The sequence below is a fragment of the Hyperoodon ampullatus genome, assembly GCF_949752795.1.
Source record: "Hyperoodon ampullatus genome assembly, chromosome: 2".
In the NCBI taxonomy this organism is placed as follows: Eukaryota; Metazoa; Chordata; class Mammalia; order Artiodactyla; family Ziphiidae; genus Hyperoodon; species Hyperoodon ampullatus.
Genome location: NC_136915.1, coordinates 118,839,667 through 118,859,637, shown reverse-complemented (window position 1 = coordinate 118,859,637; position 19,971 = coordinate 118,839,667). Strand labels below are relative to the sequence as shown.

Genomic DNA, 19,971 nt, shown 5'->3' with positions numbered 1-19,971 from the left:
CTGTTCCCGGGCTCCGGTGACTACTGTCGTATCGGGATCTTGATCATGTTGGGGACAAAGGCGAAAGTCGGGAGGAAACAGTTGCTTCTCTTCACATCGATGATCCTGTGTAAGTTCCCGGAGCTTTTGGAGGAATCTGTGGGTCTGGTCAGAGGTTGGAGGGAGGCGCTCCCCACACCTCTTGTCCGCGAGAGGGGAGGGGTTCAGAAGCCAGTCCGCCTCACCCTCCTAGTCCTCGTTCCACCCCTGGCTCGTCCCTCTTCTTTCCCGTCCCCCTTACCCTGGTGAGTGGCTGGCTCCCCTCCCCCACACTGGTGAATAATGACCCCTCCTCTTACATCCCCTGGGAGGGAGCTGCCTTTCCGCACGTTCACCAAAAATAACGGGGAGAGGTTGGTTCCCCTTTCCTTCATCCTCACTTACTGGTGAGGGCCAGTGGGCGCGAGGGCCCTGCCCAGCCGGGATCACACACCTGGGAAGGGGACCATCCTGCCCCTCCAACACGCATCCAACATCCGAGAACAACACGAGAGAAGTCGGAAGCCTCTCATACCCTGACGCCCTTGGCCCCTGGATACTCTGCTACTTAAGGGTCCTCAGAGAAAATCTAATGGAGATGGGGTGGGGCGGAAGTTTCTTTCCCTGGCTGTTGCTGAAGGGTTTCTTTAGCTTTCCCCGGATCTTTGGGTTGCTATTGTTGCTCTGGGAAAAGTGTCTAGGTGCAAAATCTGGAAAAAAAAAAAAAAAAGGAAATAAAATTGAAACCTAAAATTTCTCAGAGCACAGCATTCAAAGTTCCTTTCTAGAATAACTACTTCCAGAGTCCTTAATAAATGTTGTTGACTGAGTGACTGTTCGCAGGGGGAGGTCCTGTCTTTTGGTTGGCTGGTTCCTTCTCAGAGCCAGAACTCTGCCCTCCCCCCTGGCCTTGTTTGAGAGTTTTTGTTTCCTTTGTAAACTCCCTTTCCTGTGGAACAATGAGACTCACTTGTTGGGGCAGGCCTCCGTCTATAGATATGCTTGTGCCCGGCCGAGTGTGTGGTTTGTGCCTTAGTCTACCTGTGTCAGCACCTGTACACTTATCTGTGTGCTTCTGTGGATAGTTGTGTCAGTAGGGGATCTGTAAGATTCTCCATTTCCCTCTCAACATCCATGTTTTAGGAAATAAAAGAAATGAACAATTATGATCAATATTAGCAGCTATAAGATAATTCACTTTGCTTAGTTTGAAGGGTGTCTTAAGGCAGATGAATTGACTACTCCTTTGTCCCTTATCACAAAAACATTAACATTTGGGGTGGACTGGACCAGTGACAAGTCGAATCCTCTCCCTATTGTACAGATAAGGAAACAGGTACAAAGAGGGGAAATGACTTTTCCAGATTGACAAAAGGACCTGGGACTGGAACCAAAGTCTCCTGACTGACTTCTCCTTTTCCCACTCCTGGCTCCAGCGTCTCAGGCACCCTGTGGCACAGGAACCAGGATATCAAAACATCAGTTTGGGATACTGCTCCAGAGTCCACTTATCTTACCTACCTTTTTCAATTTTTCTTTCCCACTAGATTCTTTCTTTTCTCACTTCTCGCTTTCATTCTACTCCTCCGTTTCCCCCTTTTCTTCAGTTTCCACTCTTTTCCTCCCCTTCTTCCTCATTTACTTCTGTCTGTATCTTAGAACTGCTAGTGATACCCATGGTCATTTTTTGGTTCTGGGTGGTACTCAGTACTAAACACGTTGCCAACACTTGTGCTGTACCAGTACCCCCCACCCCCAACCTAGAAGTTTCTGAGTCAGTGACTATTTGTGACAGTATTTGTCAGGCTTATAAGCTTCCTAGAGCTGCATCCTTCTCCCCTTTCCTTTTTCTTTTCTCTCCCCCTCATTTTTTATAATAATCACATACTGACCCTGAAAGAGTTGTGATATCACCCTTCTGAGCCTGGGAGTGTCCTCTAGTCTGTTCAGGGAATCAAGAAACAGTGGTTTAGAGGGAGCTTGAGATGATGTTGTATTAGCTTGATAGGACAGTGGATCCTCGAAAGTAACATGTCCAGGAGATGGAGGAACTGACCTTGTCACATGTCAATAGGGCTAGACCTGGGGGGAGCAATTTGGTTAGTACAATGAGGATGGAGATAGCAGCCAGGCCATCCCACCTGGGTTCTAGCTTGGCTTTCTGCCTTATTTGTGATCTTAGTCTAGTAACTCAGTTTTTTCATCTGTAAAACGGGAGTAATAATACTTGTCCTAACCTTGTCCTGAGGATCAACTGGGATAATAGCTACATTACATATACATGAAATGATTTTTATCGGGCAGCTTTTATCCCCTTTGGATTTTGTGAGGATGAAAGGATGCTGCCCATAGTAGAGCAGGTCAAAGGAAGCAGGGAGAGACCCTGCTAGCTTCCAAAAGGCGAGAGTGAAAAAGTAGGGGCTTTCTTGGGCGTCTAGTCTGTCCTCTGCCCTTGGGATACTGGAAGCATATATAGGATGCCTGCATGTTCTCCCTCCTCCCTCCAGGGCTGCTCCTCATGTGGGCTCTGCCATCAGGGAGGAAGAAGAAAGGATCAAGCAAAGGCCCAACCCCAGCCTGGGGAACCTAGTGGAGAGGAAGACCTGAGCCTACTGAGACAGGGTTGGAGACTAAACACTGGGAGAACTGGGCCTGGGAAAAGTAAAACTGGTGACAGAGAGTACTCGTCTCCCTCCCCGTAGAGAGCCTGTGCTTAGAAAAGTTTCCAGCTATCTCCCAGGCAGGAAGAGGCATTTCTGCTTAGCAGGGTGTTGTGTGCATAGGATGACTTTTTGGTGTAACTGCAGAGGAGAAACGGGAAACCTAGGTTGGAATCCTGGTGTTTGCACACACACCACTTACATCATGTAGTGTCCCCACTGAAACATTCCAGGAGGGAGGAACTGCTGCCCTGTGTCTGGGTCAGTCTGTGAGTCCCGGTGTTTTTTTCGTATTGATGTTTCTGCCTTTCTAGCTTTGCTGTTCAGGGTTAGATTTACCTCAAACTGTAGATTGGTGGGTCACTCCTCCTTTCCCCTCCCTCTACTGGGGGGTTGAAATTACTCCCATGAAAGAATTGTTCCCTCGAAACCAGAACCTAGAAACTAGTGACACAGCAAGTTGGAACTAGGAAGTGAGTGGTAGTGGAATTCCAGTGTCTTAGTCTTTCCCTCCTGGCTCCAGAACACTTTTCACTTTATGATGTTTCTCTTCAGTTTCTTTGTGATCTGGGCTTGCCTGGAGTCTCCAACCTAGTTTTGGCTTAGGGTGGAGCTGCTGTAATTAAAAAAACAAAGTTTATTTATTTAGAAGAGGTTAATACATTAGTGTGGTTCGAGAATCAAAATGATATAAAAGAGTGGGGTTATCACTCCCACCTTGTTCCTGTTCACTCCATATCTCCCCTAGTTTCCTATACATCTTTCCAGTGTTTTGTTATACAAATATCAGTATATATAAATATATATTTCTTTCTTTTCCCTTTTCTTACATAAAAAGAGGCACACTATATTCATTGTATTCCACCCTGTATCTTGTTTATTTCATTTAATATACCCTGGAGATCTTTTCATATTGGTGGTGTGGCCTTGGCCATTAGAATATTCCACCCCCTCCCCCGCCCTCCTCCCCAGGTCCTCTGGGTCAAGGGGCATCTGTTCTGTGGACTCAGAAGTGGCTGACACTCCTGCTCAAAGACAGATTTAAAAGCTATATACATTTTATGTGAGAGATTAGGAAATGATGGGGCTTGTTTTTCACACCTGTTAGCATTAAGGAAAGACCTTGGGGAATCTCTAAACTCAGACCTGCTTCCTCTAGAGGTTCAGGGAAGACCTGGATGGCCACTTGTCAAACGTAATTGTGGAAGAGGTTTCAGTGTTGTCAGGGGGTTGTGAGATGTAATGTGAGTGGATACATACTGGGGTTTTCCAGGCATTGAAAACTCAGAGTTCATCTGCCTGGGACTCCCTGATAAGCAGAGTTTCTGTCTAAAGTCCGCCTGGTGTCATTTGTTTTACAATGTGTAGGACAGGAGGAAGCAGCTGGTTGGCAGGAAGTTTGATGCCAGGCCCCCTGGAGTGAGCCCTGGGCAGGCAGGCAGAGCCTTCCCTTGTAATGGGGAGATGGGTCGGGGAGGAGAGCTGAGCAGGTAGAACTGGAAATTCTGCTGAGAGAGGGCAGGAGGGAGCAATGGCGTGAAAGCTCTCCTGTCCTACACTGCCATCACCACTTTCCACCATCCTCAGAGGGCCTTGCCAGTTGAACGACGTCACTGAAAATACAGCCAAGCCTGGCTGTTTAGAATTAGCCCAGCCTGTTGCTGGGCTCACAGAGCCTTCCTCTTGCCCACGCATTCCTTATCTGTCCCACCCCAAACCCCAGGAGTAACTTCAGTCTCTACAGGGTGAGCGGGGGAAGGAAAGAGCAAACTGGGGGTGGAAGCCCTGGGTCCAGGTTCTAATTGTATTGCAATGTCAAATTCATTTGTTAATCCAATAAACATTGGTGTTTACTATGTTATGAGCACTGTGCTAGAGATTAGGGATAAAAAATGAATAACATCTGCTATCAAGAAGCTCTGAGGGGAGTCAGGTATTGTAACAATTAGCCCGAGGCTCTAGCTCCCTTACAGTGGGAGTGTCCTATGAGGCTCATCTGCGTAGAGGGGAAGTTTGGATGAATTCTTAGAGAAAACCAGAGACTGGCTTGGCTGGCTGGCTGGCTTCCCTCCTTTTCCTTCCTTTGTTTGTTTGTTTTTAAATGGATCAAAACAAACGCATTGCACGAAAACAACTTAAGGAAAATTCTAATAATTAACAGGATGCATAGAGAAAACAGATTTCTTAGTAAAGCAGCAGAAGGAAGTAGCTTTTCTGTTGTGGGTTTGACCTGCATGTACAAGGGAGGGTTGTTGGTGGGTTCTGTCAGATGTCTGGATGCCTCCACCCTCTGTGACCACCTTCTCATCACAGCATTGCTTCAAAGTGGCAAAGCACAGTGCTAGGAACGGGGGAGGATAAAAACATAATTTGGTTTCTCTGTTCTCAAGGAACTACAGACATACATTGACTAAGTAGAATACAGAGCACCGTGTGTCAGGGGCTGTCATCGAAGCACGAAATGTTTGGGGAGCATAGAAGGAAAGAGTTACTTTTTAAAATGATAAATTTTTTATTAAGAAATAATAGATGTTCAATGTGGAATAATGGGAAAACAGAGGGATATAGAGAAAGTAAAATCACATGTCATCCTATTATCTAGAGATAAATACTGATTGCTGGTTTTATTCTAGTCTTTCCACTATGAATAAATGTGTGGTATAGATGACCTGTGCAAAATATATCAGAGAAAATAAAATGGCTGTTTGGTGTCACTGACTTTTCCTTAAGTCTTGGCTCTGTGGGCAGAAATTGATTAGGGTCACACCAGCTCAACAGAAATCCATAGATATCAATGTTTAAACCAAACTGTGTACTAATGCTACTTTGAGCTGTGGCCGGTTTTTCAGATTATGTAGGAATTACAGTGGGAAAAAACAAAACTGTGTTATAGATCTCTTCTCATTTAGATTATTAGTTAATGACTGAATACTAGTTTTAAATGAGGTAGGTGACTACGTTCTATGACAGAGAGGATAGGAACATCTATGTGCCCTGGTATGGTGGTAGCATGTCCTGACTGTATTTTTTTTTTTTTTTTGAGCAAAATACACTTTAAACGAAATCCCTTCTATAGTATTCTACTGTATGGCTATCCTGTAATTAACTGTTCACCTTTTGTTGAGCATTTAAGTTTTTTTTTTTCTTTGCTTTACGAAATACATTAAATTGTCCTTGAACATACATCTTTAAGCTTACCTTTAATTATTTTATTTTCTTAGGCTATATTCCTAGAAGTTGGAGAGAGATTAATTTTGATTGGGGGAAGGCATGATGGATCAAGGGACACTGGAACAGGATCTTGAAGTATGAATGGTGTTTCCTTGCTGCTCTGCTGAAAATGCTGTGTAGTGCAGTAGTTTTGGAGACTCAGAGTTAGGCAGACTTGGGTTAAGATTCCCACCTTGTTGTTTGCAGCTGCGTGATTTGGGACAACTGTACTAAGCCTCAATGTTCTCATCTATAAAATGGGATGATAACAATAGTACTTGTCTCCCAGGGTTTTTCTTTTTTTTCTTTTTTTCCCCCTCACAGGGTTTTTAATGAGACAATGCATGTGCTCTCATTTCTTCCTGCCCTTTTTCTCTCCTTAAAATTTATCAGACTCACATACAGAATCTTGATAGTGTAATAATCTATTTCTTACTCATCTGTTACTTCATTTCACCTTTAAAGTCTTATTTAATCATTCTGTGCTTCCTGGTGTGTCAGTATTTGGGTATTTCCTGTTATTCTTTATCATCCTTCCTTTCCTTTTGCCTTTGTTTTTGACTCTCCTTTCTTGCTTTGTTTTATTTTTCTTTGCTTCTTGTGATCTTTATTATTCTTTTCCCTTTTTATTCCCCTTCCCACTCTTTTTTCTTTAAATTAAAACACTTAATACATACTTGTTTATTACACAAATGTAGAACATAGAAGAGAAAAGCTGCCTGTATTCTCATCTCTCAGATAATATGCACTGTCAAGTGTTTGGAGTCTATTCTTAGAGATTCCTTTATGTGTATATTCGGGTTATTTTTATTATTTGTAAAAATAGGGTCATGTTCTACATATTGTTTTTACATTTTGGACATATTTCTATGCCTGAACAAATTGATTTACCTTGACCTTTGAGATGGCAATATGGTTATTTTTATTTGTTTTTGTTTTACATAGTTGTGTAATGTATCATACCGTGGAGCCAGATTACCTGGGTTAGAATCCTAGCTCTGCCTCCTACTAGCTTTGTGAACTTGAGCAAATTACTTCAGTTCTGTGCCCCGATTAACTCACATGTAAGATGGGAGCAATAATAATATTTATTTCATAGCATTATTACAAGGATTAAATGAACTAAACCTGTAAAGGGCTCAGAAGAGTATCTGGTACATAGTATTCAAGAAATGTTAGCTGCTATTATTTTATTCATGCTATTATTTTATTCATTTGGTCATGCTCAGTAACATGTGTCTAGAATTTGGATATAATTAATTAAAAGTATAGGACAAACCTTGCAGAAGTCTTCAAGAATTCTGTTGATTTTTTAAAAATTATTTTATTGAGGTATGTTTTGTATACAACTTTAGTTTCAGGTGTACAACATAATATAATATTTATAGTTATTGAAGAATGATCACCACAGTAAATGTACATCTATCACCATACATGATTACAGAATTTTTTTCCTTGTGATGAGAACTTTTAAGGTCTACTCTCTTAGCAACTTTTAAATATGCAATACAGTATTATTCACTATAGTCACCATGCTGCCCATTACATCTCCATGACTTATTTCTTTTATAACTGGAAGTTAGTACCTTTTGATCCTCTTCACCCATTTTGCCTCCCAACCCCCCACTCCTCACCTCTGGCAATCACCCAGTCTGTTTTCTGTATCTATAAGCTTGGGTTTTTTTTTTTTTTTTTTTGCGGTACGCGGGCATCTCGCTGTTGTGGCCTCTCCCGTTGCGGAGCACAGGCTCCGGACTCGCAGGCTCAGCGGCCATGGCTCACGGACCCAGCCACTTCGCGGCATGTGGGATCTTCCCGGACCGGGGCACAAACCTGCGTCCCCTGCATCGGCAGGCGGACTCTCAAGCACTGCGCCACCAGGGAGGCCCTGTTTGTTTGTTTTTGATCCCACACATAAGTGAGATCCTGTGGTATTGAACTTTCTCTGTTTGACTTAATTTACTTAGCATAATGCCCTTAAGGTCCATCCCTGTTGTCACAAATGGCAAGATTTCATTCTTCTTTATGGCTGAATTATATATATATATATATATATATATATATATATATATATATATATATATATACCACATCTTCTTTATCCATTCATCCATTGATGGACACTCAAGGTATATCCCTATTTTGGCTATTGTAAGTAATACTGCAGTGAACATGGGGCTGCATGTAGCATTTTGAGTTAGTGTTTTCATTTTCTTTGGATAAATACTACCCATAAGTGGAATTGCTGGATCATATGATAGTTCTATATTTAACTTTGTAAGGACCCTCCATACTGTTTTCTACAGTGGTTGTACCCATTTACATTCCCACCAACATGAGCTTTGTATGAGGATTCCCTTTTCTCCACATCCTCACCAGCAACTGTTATTTCTTGTCTTTTTTTGGCCGTGCTGCGCATCATGGGATCTTAGTTCTCTGACCAGGGATCGAAGCCGTGCCCCCTGCAGTGGAAGCACGGAACTCTAACCACTGGACCACCAGGGAATTCCCTATTTCTTGTCTTTTTGATAATAGCTATTCTAACAGGTGTGAGGTGATATCTCATTGTGGTTTTGACTTGCATTTTTCTGATAATTAATGATGTTGAGCATCTTTTCATGTACCTATTGGCCATCTGTATGTCTTCTTTGGGAAAATGTCTATGCAGATCCTCTGACAATTTTTAAAACAGATTGTTTAGTTTTTTTTGCTATTGAATTGTATGAGTTCTTTACACATTTTGGGTATTAACCCTTTGTCAGATAAGTGAGTTGCAAATATTTTCTCCTATTCTCTAGGTTACCTTTTCATTTTGTTGGTGATTTCCTTTGCTGTGCAGAATGTTGATTCTTTCACTGTGCATACTTGAGTCAAGGCTGTAGTGACTGGAGATTCAACCAGAATGTCCACAGCTGATGCCCAATTTAAACCTTTGTATTGGTATTTTTGGGATGCCATGACAAAATACCAAAGACTGGGTGGCTTGAACAACACTAATTTATTTTCTCACAGTTCTGGAGCCCAGAAGTCCAAGATCATGGTGCTGGAGGGATGGTTTCCTCTGAAGCCTCTCCTTGGCTTACAATGGCAGCCCTCTTGCTGCCTCTTCACATGGTCATCCCCCCTATGCATGAGCACCCTTGGTGTCTCTTTGTAGAAGGACACCAATCAGATTGGATTAGGACATATCCTAAGGTCCTCACTGTAACTTAATTACATCGTTAAAGGGCTTGTCTCCAAATGCAGTTGCTTTCTGAAGTACTGGGGGTTAGGGCTTTCACATATGAATTTTGAGGGAATACAATTCAATCCGTAAAAACCATGAACCATTTTGAAGATTCTGTAGAAAGAGCAGTGATCTAGTCAGGTGTCTCCTCAGATGACTTGAGTCTATTTGGAGTCTTGGGTTGCTCTTGTGATCATAAAAGAAATGGGGGTGTTGTAAATGGATTCACATCTTTTCCCCATTCCCCCCCTCCGCCCATTTTAGACCTTGCATTAGAAGGTCTAAAATGTGTGCAGACCTTGCATTGGCTCTGCACACTTCTACTGGATGTGAGAAACCAGCCTCTACTGTTGTGCATGCAGACACCTACAGGCACACTGCAGCCCAGGTGCAGAAATGAGGCCCTTTTGCAAAATGGCAGGAGGAAACCACTCATGTGCAGAGAACTTTAATTCTGTTTCATAACTATGAAGCAAACTAAAAACACTTAATTCTTAAATTGTGAAGCTAAATTTAAAAAAAGATTAATAGAACACTTTTTTTTCTTCTGAGAACTAAACATTAAAAAAAAAACACACTGTTGCTAGTATTAAAATTTTTTAAAGATTGGGCTTGAATCAAGTTTGTTTTTTCTTCTTCTTTTTAAAAATATTTATTTATTTATTTATTTATTTTGGTTGTGCCGAGTCTTAGTTGTGACCTGCGGACTTCTTGGTTGTGGCGTGCATACTTCTTAGTTGCAGAGTGCAGACTTCTTAGTTGCAGCACGCAGACTCTCAGCTGTGGCATGCATGTGAGATCTAGTTCCCCGACCAGGGATCGAACCCAGGCCCCCTTCATTGGGAGCGTGGAGTCTTACCCACTGGACCACCAGGGAAGTCCCAAGTTTATTTTTTCTTTATTTGGGCGTGCCCCATCTGCCAATTTGAAAAATGGGCTTATCTTTGTAGATAAACCTTAACAAGTAGATGTTATAGTGAATGGTCTGCTCTGACCTAATTTGTTAAGGCTCTATGTTGTTCAATGTCAGTTTATACCAGGCATTATGCTAAGTGCTGAGAACTCAGAATGATAGATTAACATATTATCACTGCTCCTTTGGTAGTTTACTGCCTGATAAGGGAGAGATATAGGTGCATAGATGATGTCATTATAATGTGGGAAGTGCTTTGACAGTGTTTTGCATGGGGTAGTGGAAGCCTAGGAAAGAGACCTTAACTTGGCTGTGGTGAGGATTGGGGGTGGGGTAAGTCATTTCCCATAAAGTAATGTGTTTGAATACCTGCTGGCCAGGTGGAGAAAGAGGGGACAGGGTGTTCCGTATAACAGGAGTAGCATAAGCAAAGGCAGAGGTTGTGAAACTGCACGTCTTTGCTGGGAATTGTAAGTAGTTTTGTATTGCTGGAGGTTAAAATGCAAGAATAGGGAGTGTGGTGAAGATGATAAGCTTATCACCAGTTCTGTTGGTGCTAGAACTCTTGCCTGGCTGAAGAATTTGGATTTTATCTTACAGGTAATGTGGAATCATTGGAAGCTTGAAGCAAGTGTTAGATTTGCATGTTTTAGAAGGCTGTATAGTGTAGCCCAGTCTCTGGAATTGGACTGCCTTGATTTGAAGCTGTACCACCACTTAACTGCTCTGGGCCTCAGTTTCCCCATGTAGAAAACAGAGGTGATAATAACAGTATCACCCAACTCCTAAGGTTGTTGTAGGAATTAAATCCATGTAATGTGCTTATAGCAGTGCCTGGCATATACTATAGTAAGTGCTCAATAAATGTCAACTCTTTCTCTAGCAGTGAGGTGGAGGATGAATGTGAGTGGGTCAAAATTAAACAAGGCAGAGAAACCTATTGAGAGACCAAATGCAATTCTTCAGATGACGATGGTACTAAAAAGTGGCAGTGGGTCTGGAGAGGAGGTGCCAAATTTGAGGGAGATTTGGGAGATGACATTGTAATGCTTTGGTGTTTGACTAGAGTGAAGGAAAGATGGTGATGGCTTAAAAGGTTCTAGAGTGAGTGACCAAGTAAATGGTGATACCACCAACCTGGAGAGAGGTGGGGAAGCGAGAGGTAGTGGGAAATGGTGAGCAGCGTGAGATTGCAGGAGGGGGTGTGTGAAGTCCAAGTAGAACCGTCAGGAGGCACAGCAATAGGAGTCTGCAGCTCAGGCAAGAGGTAGTATCTGGAGCTGGCCATACACTGGTGTAGAGGAATGTTGTGTATTTGAGATTTCCTAGAGAGAATATGGAGAGGAGAAAGGGCACGGGATGGAATGCTGGGGATTACTAATATTAAGGGATGGACAGAGGAAGCAAAGTTCAAGAAGGCGAATAAGATAACACTGAGGTGGGGGGAGGACCAGAAGGGTTGAACGCAGAAACCAAGGGGGTGGAGTGGCTTGAGGAGGCGAGTGGTTAGCAGGGTCAAACATCTCACAAAGGCCACAGGAGGTAACTGAAAAAGCAAATACTGGATATCTTTAATTATAAGACTACTTTAATGTTTTAGAAATTGGGATGTGACTTACAGCCCATGTACATATTTAATATGATGTTCCCCCAAGAAGCTATTATTAAATTGATGTTATATCTTATAATCAGGGTATCTTAGAATTGAGGAATACAATTGGTGACCTTAGTAAAATCAATTTTAATTTCAAAGTGAGAGCCAAAGACGTATTGCAGTAGGTTGAGCAGTGAATGTGTATGTTGGGCTGGAAACAGTGTGTGTAGACTACTTCTTTAAGAAGTTTAGAGAGAAAGGGAGGAAAGGATTTTCACTAGAGAGGAGTGCAAGATTGAGTGAAGGTTTTCTGTACATGAAAGGGCCAAAAAATCTATTTTTTTTTGTCTTTGTGTACAGTCTTTATTTGTTGAAATACCATTAGATTTTTTCTCAGGACAAGAGCAAAGATCATCCCCTGCAGAAACTTTGGAACTATGTACAGAACTTTACAGAACAGAGGACAACACTTTAGCTGAAGCCTGCCTGCTGACCAGAGAAGGGTGTTCTGAATGGACTCAGCAAAGAAAAGGAAATCAAGCAGGGAAAGAAAGGTGCCCATCTGAATCAAACTTCAGCTGCCATCAGGGCAAGTCTTGTGATGGTCACAGATTGGAGGCTCTGTTTATGGAAGTTTCGAGTACAGCACAGGGGTTCCATGTATCTTTACGGCTACACCCCAGGCTGAGGTGCCATTAAGTCAATGTCACTCAAATTCCTGGCCAGCCAAACTCCGGCAGCAAAGAGTCCCAAATTAAGGATCAAGTTCCTCTGGAAGAGGCTTCCCTGGTGGCACAGTGGTTAAGAATCCGCCTGCCAATGCATGGGACACAGGTTCAAACCCTGGTCCGGGAAGATCCCACCTGCTGTGGAGCAACTAATCCCGTGCGCCACAGCTACTGAGCCTGTGCTCTAGAGCCCATGAGCCACAACTACTGAGCCCACGTGCCACAACTACTGAAGCCTGCGCACCTAGAGCCCGTGCTCCACAACAAGAGAAGCCACCGCAGTAAGAAGCCAGTACTCACCACAACTAGAGAAAGCCCATGTGCAGCAGCGAAAACCCAACACAGCCCAAAATAAAATAAATATATTAATTAATTAAAAAAAAAATTTCCTCCAGAAGTTACTTCTATCGGTGGCAAAGTGGTAGACTCCCTGAAGCCAGTCTCCCACTTGTCTGGAATTTCAGGAGCTTCATTTGCTGAGCCTGCAGTGGTCATGCCAGCCCCACTGGAAGCGATAGCAGCACCTTAGCGCTCTACAAGGCCTCTCACCACGCACCTTCCAAAAAATCTATTGATGCCTTTGACTTTGTAGTTTTTCTTGTTGTGAACGTGGAGTAAATTAAACATCACAATGGAAAAGGTGAAATTTCCTTCTGTTTTGGTTTACCATGTTAACTAGTAGGACATTTGTATGTACAGTATGCCAAGTATAGGTCCAAGGTTAAGTGCAAAAGGGAGGTCGTGATGAGGTAAGGGAACATATAAAATAGATGAGGAGAATGGATGGGGAAATTGTGGGTGTTGTGAGAGAAAGCCCTCAGCTCTGCTGCTCTATACATGATGGTTCTAGAAAAGAGTTAGTCTTTTTTTTTTAGCATAAATTATTTATTTATGTATTTTGGCTGCATTGGGTCTTCGTTGCTGCACTCGGGCTTTCTTTAGTCGCGGCGAGAGGGGTCTACTCTTCCTTGCGGTGTGCAGGTGGCTTCTCTTGTTGCATAGCACGGGCTCTAGAGCACAGGCTCAGTAGTTGTGGCGCATGGGCTTAGTTTCTCTGCGGCATGTGGGATCTTCCTGGTGCAGAGCTCGAACCCATGTCCTCTGCATTGGCAGGTGGATTCTTAACCACTGCACCATCAGGGAAGCTCTGGAAAAGAGTTAGTCTTTCCAAGGCAATTACAGTGATAGAGGAGAGATGGTTTAGTGGGCTGGAATGTAAGCATTTTTCTGGCAGTATTTATATTTATTTATATGTCTTACTGAAGAAAACTTTGAAGTCAGAAAAAGAAATATGTACAGAAGGACCTATGGGCAGATGATGATAATAATAAGACATAATACTTATTTGGTGCTTCCTGTTGGTCAGACACTCTTGTAAGCATTTTATTTGTATTAGCTTGTTTAACTCTCAACAACAGCCCTTTGACATAGAAACTCTTATTATCCCCATTTTACAAGTGGGCAAACTGAGGTTCAAAGTGACTAAGTGGCTTGCCCGGGTCACACAGATTATAAGTAACAGAGCTGGGATTTGAATGCAGGCAGTCTGGATCCAGAGGCTTGTTCAGGAACAAGAAGGGGAACGTGGATCAGGATGTCTGAGGTGTCCTGGGGTCACTAGGAAGGAAGGACATGGTGGGGAGGCTGGACTTGACTCATGGTGTGAGATGCAGTGACAGTAGAGTTTTGAGTATTGCAGTCAGGCCACAGGCAGACATCAACAGTCCTGCATAAGAGGAAGGTGAGAAGGCCTTGAGGTGAAGGGCCCTGTATTTTAAGCAAGAGGAGAGAAGCCTGGACTAGGTAATAGCAGCCAGAATTAATGAGAAGGGGAAGATGCCAGTTGCCCAATATGTTTGTGTATATATGTGGTGGTGTCATTCCTGCACATGTTTTAGATCTGATAATCTGAGAGGACTCAAAAAAGAGCTTTAGCTAAAGTTAGAAGTGAGGCAGAAGCAATCATCAAATTCATATGCTGTGATTTATTTATTTATTTTCTTTTGGGCGGCCCTTTATTTCAAAGGCTAGTTTTTAGTTTAATTACAAGCTGTTCTTCATTTGGGTGGTGTCATAGGTTGGGTTCTTGGGAAACTGACTCTGAGATGTCAATTATTGTAGCAAGACATTTATTAGGGAGTGTTCTTGGGATCCACACCTATGGAAGCAAGACTGGGCAGAGGGAAAAGCTGAGTTACATTGTAGTCCCAACAAGGCCTCAGCTTACTGCACAGGGACCTTTGAAGCAGAAATAGCCCTTCAGTGTTGTCCCAAGTTGGGGAGTTGGAGTGATAGAGCTGGGACTTTATATGTGTCCTCCCCCCACTTTTTTTTGGTCCCACGTGGCACGTTGGATCTTAGTTCCCCAACCAGGGATCAAACCCGAGCCCCCAGCAGTGGAAGCAAGCATGGAGTCTTAACCATTGAACCACCAGGGAAGTCTCCATAAGTCAGTTCTTGCTGGTTCCTTTTTTTTTTTGGCCGCAGGACTTGCTCGATCTCAGTTCCCCGGCCAGGTATTGAACCTTGGCCACGGCAGTGAAAGCCCAGAATCCTAACCAGTAGGTCACCAGGGAACTACCTCCCCCCTACTCATTGATCAGGCATTGGATGCCAGTGCCCTGACCCTGTTGCTGCCTGGTAGGAGGCATGGCCCTGGGCAAGGCAGTGTTCTGGGAATCCTCAGAGAGGGCTGATGGCTGCAGGTCTTCTTCTGGCAGCAGTCCCAGCAGCTGAGACAACAAGTCCTTCATTCCTGAAGAGAGATCTGGTTTGCACGTCTCGGTGTACATCACAGGTAGCAAATTGTAAATTTCGAGAATCTTGAAGAAACAAGGTCCCATCATCAAAGCAGAGAAAGTTGACTTGGGCAAAAAATCAAAACATTTAATTGTCAGCGTTCTTGATGAGAGCTAGAGACTTCCATGTCCTCAGTTTTCAATTTAGTAAAGACTATTTGGGTTAATTTCTGTATCTGTTATTACATCTGATTATAGATTTGACTTTGAAGTATAATGCCAAATATACAGATACAAAGTAATATGATTAGAAATAATTTCTAGATAAAATGGACCTGACTTTTAAAAGAATCATTTTAGTACATAGTTTGCCTCCATTACACTAGTGGCTTTTCTGAAAAGCAGCATGGTGTATAAAAGTATGGTATAATAAGGGAAAAAAAGAGGTATAGGAGAGACCTGTATGCTAATCTCAGCTCTGCCATTTCCTAGCTATGAAAACTTGGATCAGCCACTTAATCTTTTATTTTTTCTATTTATTTACTTATGTATGAAAGTATGTATGTACGTATGTATGGCTGTGTTGGGTCTTCACTGCTGCCTGCGGGCTTTTCTCTAGTTGCGGTGAGCCAGGGCTGGTCTTTGTTGCGGTGCGCGGGCTTCTCATTGCGGTGGCTTCTCTTCTTGCGGAGCACAGGCTGTAGGCGCGCGGGCTTCAGTTGTGGCGTGCAGGCTCTAGAACGCAGGCTCAGTAGTTGTGGCTCGTGGGCTTAGTTGCTGCACGGCATGTGGGATCTTCCCACACCAGGGCTCGAACCCATGTCCCCTGCATTGGCAGGTGGATTCTTAACCACTGTGCCACCAGGGAAGCCCCCCACCTAATCTTTCAGGTTTAAAAAAAAAAAAAGAAAGAAAGAAAGAAAAGAAAGAAACAAGAAAAAGAACCTAAAGGATTTCAGAGAACATCTAGTTCAAACCCGTCATGTTTCAGATAAGAAAAGGGAGGTTCAGGGTCAAGAGACCATATTCAGTTACTTGGGTAATTTAATAACGAAAAAGTATACTTGCATTGAACAGATGTGCTTGCATTTATCTAAAGAAGACAGGACTTTGACTTAAAGCTATAAATAAAGCATCCTTCATGAGTTTGAGCTTTGAAAACATGAATGAGAGTAATTGTGTAAGTGCAGGTTGGTAACTATATCACACCATCCTAGAATCCTCTGGCACTGGTGCTTATTTTGGGATGTGTGGGCCCCTCCTGTGAGCCCTGCTGCCTCTCTCCCACCATGTTATTTAATTAGCCTTGCCTCTCCTCACCTCCTCTCTCCACCTCCACCACACACCACATTTTCCTTCTCTTCTCCATTGGGCAGAAGGAGATTCTAATGAGATGATCTGAGCCCACTTCTGGTCCAGAACCAGCTGTGTGATCTTAGATACATTTCTTTACTTCAGTTCCTCCTGTAACACTGGGATGATAATATTTGTCCTGCTGATCTGTCATGCTTGTTTCAAGGATCAAATGATGTAATTGTATGTGAAAACACTTTAAAAAGCACAAAAGGCCCAACAAATGTATTATTATCCTATTATTGCTCCTCGCTTTCTTCCCTCCCTTGCCTCCAGCTTTGCTGGCTTCCTGCCAGGATTGTCTGACAAGTGACTGCAATTATTTGCTGAGAAGCTTTCTCTGAACCATGAAATGTCATTTAGAAAGCTGCTCTTGGACTAGGAGGAATCTGATTAGATTATTGGGAGTCACAGAGGGAAAATTTTTTTTTTTTTTTTTTGCGGTACCCGGGCCTCTCACTGTTGTGGCCTCTCCCGTTGCAGAGCACAGGCTCCGGACGTGCAGGCTCAGCGGCCATGGCTCACGGGCCTAGCCGCTTCGCGGCACGTGGGATCTTCCCAGACCGGGGCACGAACCCGCATCCCCTGCATCGGCAGGCGGACTCTCAACCACTGCGCGACCAGGGAAGCCCAGGGAAAAATTCTTTTAAATAAAGAAATTGCATTAGGAGGAAATCTTTTATTTCCATTGATTAAAACAAGTATTAGCCTTCAATTGTAGCAAAAAGCATTTTTAAAAGATATTTAGAATATTGGTGAGAAAGTGTGAGACCCAAGAGGAATGTGAATCCCTTGACCTTGGAATCTCAGCATGGAGAGTCCCAGCCCTAGATGCCCATCAGCTGGGGCTGCTCTTCCCTCTCCACAGCATTCCTCTGTCCACTCCTGATGGACCCACCTCTCTTCTTCTTCTCAGGCTCACTGGCACTGGGCAGGGGTGCAGTGCAAACTTCTGAACCAGTAGTCAGAGTTGCTGAGAATAAACGTGAGTTGGGAGGGGCTGTGGAGGGTGGCGGGAGTTGGAGGGAAGGGAGGTGAGCAGGTGCAGACCCCTGGGGAACATCCAGCCCAGACTGTGGTTTGGGGCCATTTCCCCAGCTTGTCCATTTACTGCTGTTTCTTCCTCCCACTCACTTTGATCCTGTCTGCAGCTGCCAAGTTGTCCTGCTCCTACTCGGGCTTCTCCTCTCCCCGCGTGGAGTGGAAGTTTGCCCATGGCGACATCACCAGCCTCGTTTGCTATAACAACAAGATCACAGGTGAGTCGCCCCACCTCCTTGCTGGCTGCCTAGGTTGCAGGGGGCACACCCTGGGGCTGAAGTCCCCAGGGCCTTCCTGTCGCCTTTTCTGGGGGAAGAAGAGAGCCCCCTGTGCCTTGGGTGCCACCGTCACCAGCTTTTCTTAGCTTTCCAGCTCACTCTGCCCTTGTTTCCTCTGTCCTGGTAGCTTCCTATGAGGACCGAGTTACTTTTTCGGACAGTGGCATCACCTTCCATTCTGTGACCCGGAAAGACACGGGGATGTACACTTGTATGGTCTCTGACGAAGGCGGCAACACCTATGGGGAGGTCACCGTCCAGCTCATTGTGCTTGGTACGTGCCACAGGTCTTCTGTGTGGGCTTGCAATCAATTGCTTCCCTAAACCCTTAGCAGGCTCTGCTAAGCTTTGGAGCTCGCTGATGGTGAAAATGCTTGTGGCAGTGGGCTGGGGAGGGGGTTGTTCAGAGGCCTGGTGCTGTCAGAGAAGAACGAGCCCCTGGTCAGGGGGAAACTAAGGGCACAGTAAGGGAGGAAGGCTAGAGCTGATGGATGGGAGTGTCATGCTACTTGGCCTTCAGGCAGCCTTCCTGCTCTTGTGACAAGTACCTTCTCTCCCTCCCCAGTGCCTCCATCCAAGCCTACAATCAATGTCCCCTCCTCTGTAACCATTGGGACCCGAGCAGTGCTGACCTGCTCAGAGAAAGACGGTTCCCCACCTTCTGAATACTTTTGGTTCAAGGATGGGGTACTGATGCCTACGGAACCCAAGAGCAACCGTGCCTTCAGCAACTCTTCCTATACCCTGAACCATAAGACAGGGGAGCTGGTATGGCTGGGGTCAGGGTAAAAGATGTGTATGAGGGGGCGCAGGGTTATAGAACCCCTGAAAGTGGGGAAGAAGAGCAGGCAGCAAGGTAACCTTGGCATTAGGGTCAGGAGACATAAAAGACAGGTGCTTGGCTTCTTCAAGCAGGAAGCCAATTCGTCTTCTGCCCTCCAGATCTTTGACCCCATGTCGGCCTCTGATGCTGGAGATTACACTTGTGAGGCGCGGAATGGGTATGGGTCACCCATGAAGTCAGACACTGTGCACATGGATGCTGGTGAGTGAGGGCGTGGCTGGGGCTTGAGCTCAGACCCCAGGGTGGGGTTTGGGGTCTGCTTTCCATCCTGGCTTTGGCAATGTTGTCAATACCATGAACAAGCTTTCAGGTGCCTTACCTCTCATTTGTGTCCCATAGCGGAGCTGAATGTAGGGGGCATCGTGGCAGCTGTCCTTGTAACACTCATTCTCCTTGGAGTCTTGATTTTTGGCATCTGGTTCGCCTATAACCGAGGCTACTTTGACAGTAAGTATTTGCGCTCAAAGGCTCTCCTTTGTATCATCCCCATTTCAGGGCCTGGTTCTTGGGTGCCACCTGAGTACTGCCCTGATACTGAGCCCCGTGTGTGTTGGGGTTACCTCCCAGGGAGCACCGGTCACCCGTATCTCAGGGCCACACGCTAGGTCCCCCATCTTCCTGCGCCATGCTGTCTTCTACCCTGCTGACACTCATGGTCCCATTTCTTGTCTTTCAGGAGCAAAGAAAGGGTGAGTGAGCTGCTGTCCTAGAGCTCTCTAAGGTTGAGTACTTGGATGTATATGGTTTGAAGCTGAGATGTGCCCGGGGGAAGGGGTTGGAGGGGAAGGCAACTAGCCTGGTAGGGAAAAAACATCTGGATTTCTAGCCCTGTCCACTATGGTCCTGTGCTTGTCCTTTCTCCCTGCACCCAAACCTCCCTACCGAGAACTCTGTGCTTCCATTAAGTTCTCAGTCCTGGCCTCTAAAGTTAACAAGCAGAGGTTAAGGAGAGGGACTTAGGGGACTGAGTCTCCATCTTCTGACTTGTCCGTAGGACCTCGAGTAAGAAGGTGATTTACAGCCAGCCCACTGCTCGAAGAGATGTGAGTATGCCTGCCCTGGGATGGGGAGGGCCTCCCGGCTGGAGTGAGGGGTTTCCAGACTGTGTTTATATGTATTCATGGGATTATCAGCTAAAGAAGACTGTAGAGAGTTGACTTGAATGTTTTATTTCTCCAGGGGGAATTCAGACAGACCTCATCATTCTTGGTGTGACCCTGGTCCAGCTCATCTCCCATCCTCTGTGCTTGCCTTACTCAGGTGCTACCAGATTCTGGCCCCTGATGTCTGTAGTTTCACAGGATGCCTTATTTGTCTTCTAGCCCCCACAGGGGCCCTCACTTTTATCTTAGTTAGGATGTGTTTTTT

At 44.6% G+C, this 19,971-nt stretch overlaps 1 protein-coding gene across 2 annotated transcripts; it reads left to right on the top strand.

Annotated features, from left to right (window-relative positions):
* Positions 1-45: 45 nt before the first annotated feature.
* Positions 46-19,818, top strand: F11R (F11 receptor; the record flags this gene model as incomplete). Of its 2 annotated transcripts, XM_079698424.1 has the most annotated exons (10): positions 46-109; positions 17,357-17,425; positions 17,592-17,699; positions 17,887-18,033; positions 18,325-18,527; positions 18,702-18,804; positions 18,943-19,050; positions 19,196-19,292; positions 19,598-19,646; positions 19,783-19,818. In XM_079698424.1, the coding sequence occupies 10 exons, from the start codon at positions 46-48 to the stop codon at positions 19,816-19,818; spliced, it is 984 nt and encodes a 327-aa protein (XP_079554550.1). The 2 variants fall into 2 exon arrangements, with proteins under 2 accessions (XP_079554550.1, XP_079554551.1); XM_079698425.1 differs by lacking the exon at positions 19,196-19,292 and having other exon boundaries at positions 18,943-19,054.
* Positions 19,819-19,971: the final 153 nt, after the last annotated feature.